The sequence below is a fragment of the Morone saxatilis genome, unplaced genomic scaffold (assembly GCF_004916995.1).
Source record: "Morone saxatilis isolate NCDOM2014 unplaced genomic scaffold, NCSU_SB_2.0 Contig3, whole genome shotgun sequence".
NCBI classification, from domain to species: domain Eukaryota; kingdom Metazoa; phylum Chordata; class Actinopteri; family Moronidae; genus Morone; species Morone saxatilis.
Window position 1 is genome coordinate 22,351,798 of NW_023339873.1, and position 4,883 is coordinate 22,356,680.

Genomic DNA, 4,883 nt, shown 5'->3' on the forward strand with positions numbered 1-4,883 from the left:
ATAGACCCCGCCTCTAGGTGGGTGGTCGTCAAGATATTTAATTTACATTAATGTAAAACAAGAAAAGTAGCAAATGCCGGGACCAAAAAGTGCCTGAAAAATGGCTAAAAGGTGTTGTTAGTTACAATCTGAAGCTTCACCACTAGATGCCACTGAATCCCACACACTGGTCCTTTAATATGAAATATCCGCATAAAAAATGTAGTAACATTGAAAGAAAAATAAAATATAAGGGAATAGTAGAATTGACTGGAATTCATTTGCAAATCACAAACACAGCAGTGTTTATGCTGTAAAGAAAACTCTTTAGTTAGATTAGTCCTGTAGAAATTCACAGGTAAGATGGAGGAAGTGTCGTTGCAAATGTCTGTAAAAACTGAGCAGATTAGAGAACTGGATGGTTTTTTACTCAAATATGATAAAATATTGACAGCAGGAATTACAACTAAATGTGTGTCTGTAATATAAAGCTAGAATTAAAAAATGTATATTAAAATCTGGTGTTCTTTGCAGTTAAAGGGCTATGGAAACCATTTGAGAATTAACAATAGGCTGTATGGTTGATAGTACAATTACATGACACATAAGATACACCCTTCTCTTTGGACAAATACATCAGTTCTGGGATGTCATTGGTCGTCAAACTGAAAATCATGTTGGCTGCTCTGGAAATGGTATTATATCTCTCTGAAGCTATTCAGCAAAATCAGTTTTTGAATCAAATGAGGGTGACAAATAGCTGCATATAGTCATGCTTCATTTGATATCTATAACACCCTAGATTAATGTTAACAAGTTTTGGGAATTTGAGAGATGACAATTTACAGATCCATCTAAATGTTGCATATAGTTCACTGATGGTTTGGCACAATGAAGTACAAGAAAGCTTGCTTTGTATTGTATTGAGTTAGAGCCAGTGTAGATCAGTGAAAACTGAATTGATGCAGATGAATGGCATTCTTTACATTTACATTAAATATCTTTCAAGCAAGCATTCACACCATGTTCTCACTCACAACTCATCAAATACTGCCACTTTTTCCGTGCCCCTACGCTTCAAATAATGATGTGGAAGGTATCCCTCCAGCATGTCTGGTCTCACCCATGTAGCTAAATGGTTTGATGTACGTTTGAAGTCAGATGATGTGATATAAAGAACGAGAAAGTCCAGGAGACCGCTGTTCGCATTCTGTGCAAAACCAAAAGTAAATACTGACTTCTTTTAAAAGTCCAGTGTGTAATGTTTAGGAGGATCTATTGTCAGAAATGTAATATAATATTCAGACTCAAGCGATATTCAGTTGGTTGCAATCAGAAACTTCACCACCAGATGCTACTAAATCCTACATACTGGTCCTGTAAGTTAAGTAGGCTACATAAGTTAACTTACATAGTTAACTTACATAAGTTAACTTATGTAACATACTTGTAACATACTTATACTTAACATACTTATATAAGTTAAGCCATATAGTCTACGTAACTTACAAGGTTTTCCTAAGCCTAAACAAGTAGTTTTTATGGCTAAACCTAACCAAACTGCGACTGTTTCACAAAGTTAACCACAGAAGCTAATACAGATAAATCTGGGATATAAACAGATACAGATAGAATTACAATCAATAAAACACTGCAAATTGTTTAAATTAAAAGCCTTTACCAAAAAAAATAATTATTCACCTGAACCAAGAAAGACCTTCAATGTGAAACATTAGCAGCAATTGTTGAGTATTATTGACGATAACCTAACAGTGATCCAAAGTCCTGAACGAAAAGCTAAGAGACCTTAATAATCTCTCTCAATTTGTATGACACACATTTTGCTTTGGAAATCCAAGGTAAACCTTAAATGTAAACTTATTTCTAGGTGAAACAAATAGTTATATGACCTTATTCCGGTGCATATATGGTCGACAAGCCATTGCAGCTGCAGAAGGACAGCAGGGAACAGCAGTCACATTAATTATGATAAACAGAAATGATAAACATCCGGCCCGAGGCATATGTGAATTAAGTGGCTGCTTTGGGCCCTTTGTCCACCAGGGGGGCTGCTAAACAAGCATTTGTGAATTACATTACATTACATTCAATGAGAGGTCTTTTAATATGATATAAAGATGAGGCTCACAGAACATTTCTAAAATTCATACTGTACCTTATGATTTAAACAGGGTGTGAAAACAGTCTCAGTTTAATACTGATGCCTCTATATGACCTACATTAACAAAGACAATCAGAAGATAAAATTACTAACTAAAAAATCAACTTCAGTTTGAACCTATAAAAAGGGTCAAGTCCAAAAAGCGGTAGTGGAGCCCTGTTATAATGTCCCTGTTATAGTGCTATCTGTCAGGGAAATTCTGCTCAGGGCCCCATAAAAGCTTGGCATGGCCTTGATAACTCATCATGCATACAGTACAAAATATACACAGGACTAAGTTGCGGTAGTTCTGTAGTGGCGAATGTAAAAATGAATTAAATTACTTAATTTTAATTCACCCTCAACATGTATCTTAAAAATAGAGTATTTCAATAAAACACTGCCTTCAGAAGGAAGAAACTCTTATTTTAAATGCCATGCTGTTAGTCGTTTTGGAAAAGGAGATAGTCCCAAGTGGTTGTTCTGACATTATGTGGCGAACTGCAATTTACATTATCAGAGGATGGCCATTATGTGGTTCATCTCATCTCATCTCATCTTCATCTGCTTATCCGGGATCGGGTCGCGGGGGTCCAGCAGAGGACCCCCAAACTTCCATTATGTAGTTGCTGAGTCTTAACTTAGCCTATGCTGGCGTTCTGAGGTGGTACTAGTTTTGATTGTCTCTGGTATCAGATGTGAGTGTCATCCACTGGTGGTAGATGACCTTTGACCTCTTCCCAGTGGATGCTCTGAGTGGTTCTGGTCTGGTGTTCACAGACAGCTGATGTTTTTTCACTGACGTAGTGTTTCGTACAGCTATCATGATGACGATGACATAATGTCATACACCAGTGCAGTCTTCCTCTCAGAGAGGGCCCGGTCTTTAGGGTGTACCAGCTCTTAAGGTGTTGAATGGTTTATGGTAAGTGACTTGAAGACTCTGGTTACATGTTGTAACAGTTCACCTTTGTCAATTTCAAGACCAGGACTAGTCAAGACCAAGTCAAGACTGAGTCCAAAGAAGTTCAATTCCAAGTCAAGTCCCAGTCCAAGTCAAGACCGATTCCAATGGAAAGAGACACAGTTACTGAGACCAATGGTCCAAGACAATGGAAAACAATTCTCAAGTGCAAGACTACACTGAATAGATCATTTTGCGATATTTGTTCTGTGATATTGTTCTCACACTGAGAATTTTGCATTTAATCCCCCAACCTCTAAATAGCAGTGTTCATAATCATAAACTGAGGGATATGATGCTGGATGTTACAGGGACATGGATAAATACAAATGCAGATTCCACTGTTCTTACAGTATTGCAGTATATTGAATCGTAGCCAATGTATCGTGATATGTATCGTATCGCCAGATTCTTGCCAATACACAGTTTGTACACCATGTAAGTCAAGGTGGAATTCTCACCATCCACTCCTTGTACCCACTGGCCCACAAGGCCCTCTTGGCCTGCTGCACCCCCCCTTACTGACAGACGTTGTGCTCTGTGTAGGACAATCCTCACCACTTTGTGTTATAAGTGGTTGTTAGAGCTCAAATTGGATATTGATCTGTGTGAGGGTGTTTCCTGCACAATGTAGTCTTTAAGCTCCTGTTAGTGTTCACATGAACACAGGTTGTCTAAAAACAGCATCGTACCATGTTCTTCATTGTCAGGCACTGCTGGTTGTTTTTGTGCAATGAGCCAGCACACATTTACTGAGTGCACCTCTAGATTTAACATAACACCGGCACATTTACTATGGATGGCAGATATTGGTGACTGGGATGCTTCTTTAGTAAAGCTGGTTGGGCTTGGCTAGTCTCCTTTGGTTGGACTTGACATCAAAGCTTGGTGCCTTGGCAACAAGCAAAAAAAACAAGAACAACAACAAAAAAAAACACGGATGAAGGGGAGCTGTTGGCTGCTCAATAGAGGTCAGCAGAGAAAATTGCATTTTATGCATAGTGCATGGGAGACAGTTGTAGCCTTACTGTTCCCAGTGCTTGACAGGGAGGTTTATTTTTACATTTGTCTGGAGATCCCGTCAGTGTTTCACTGCTTTTATAACAGCAGTTGGACAAAGACCACTATCAGAGAAGACTTCTATTAATACACCTTGAACAAAGCAATAAAGTGTAACCACTGTGGTTCCTTGAATTGGTGCTGAGAGAAAAAGCTGAACCTAAAGAAGACATCAGAGTGTAAAGAGTAATGAGGTTACTATGTTTTGTGTAGCTGATGTTAATGCATTTTGTGTGTGTTGAAATGGTATTTGCTCAGCTTCAAGTGAAAGGTTCTATAAGTTATGAAAACAATATATTGGGTGAGTTTTTGAAAACAATCCCTAAATCTGGCTCTTGAAGAATTGTGACCAGTAGTGAATGTAACATGTTTGGTATTTCTGTGCTGACATTTCTAGTTACTTGTCAGTCGACAGTATGCTGAACTTAATATATCTGTGATAAGGTAAAATAATATTGGCTCAGTCTATGTATCAGTTGGGTTGTGATGACCATGAGCCAATTTATTGCTATGCAGCATCATACAGATTGAAGATGCACACTTCATTCCTTACCAGCAGTCAGTAGATCCATGTTCTTGCTAGAATAATCTTGTAAACTGTGTTAGTGTGCATCTAATAGGGAATGTCATTTTTTAAAATGCAAAGCTTCTTTTGAGGTTTTCCAACAAAGCTTGGAAATTTACAAATTTATGATTTACAAACGCTGCCAACAAAGACTC

The 4,883-nt window shown here is 38.0% G+C and overlaps 1 protein-coding gene across 1 annotated transcript in view; it reads left to right on the plus strand.

Moving 5' to 3' along the window:
* Positions 1-4,883, plus strand: part of gabra2a (gamma-aminobutyric acid type A receptor subunit alpha2a) — a 37,333-nt gene that overhangs the window by 3,930 nt on the left and 28,520 nt on the right. Inside the window, 1 exon segment of the mRNA XM_035674587.1 lies at positions 4,180-4,188. Within this exon segment, the coding sequence (XP_035530480.1) occupies positions 4,180-4,188 (9 nt within the window).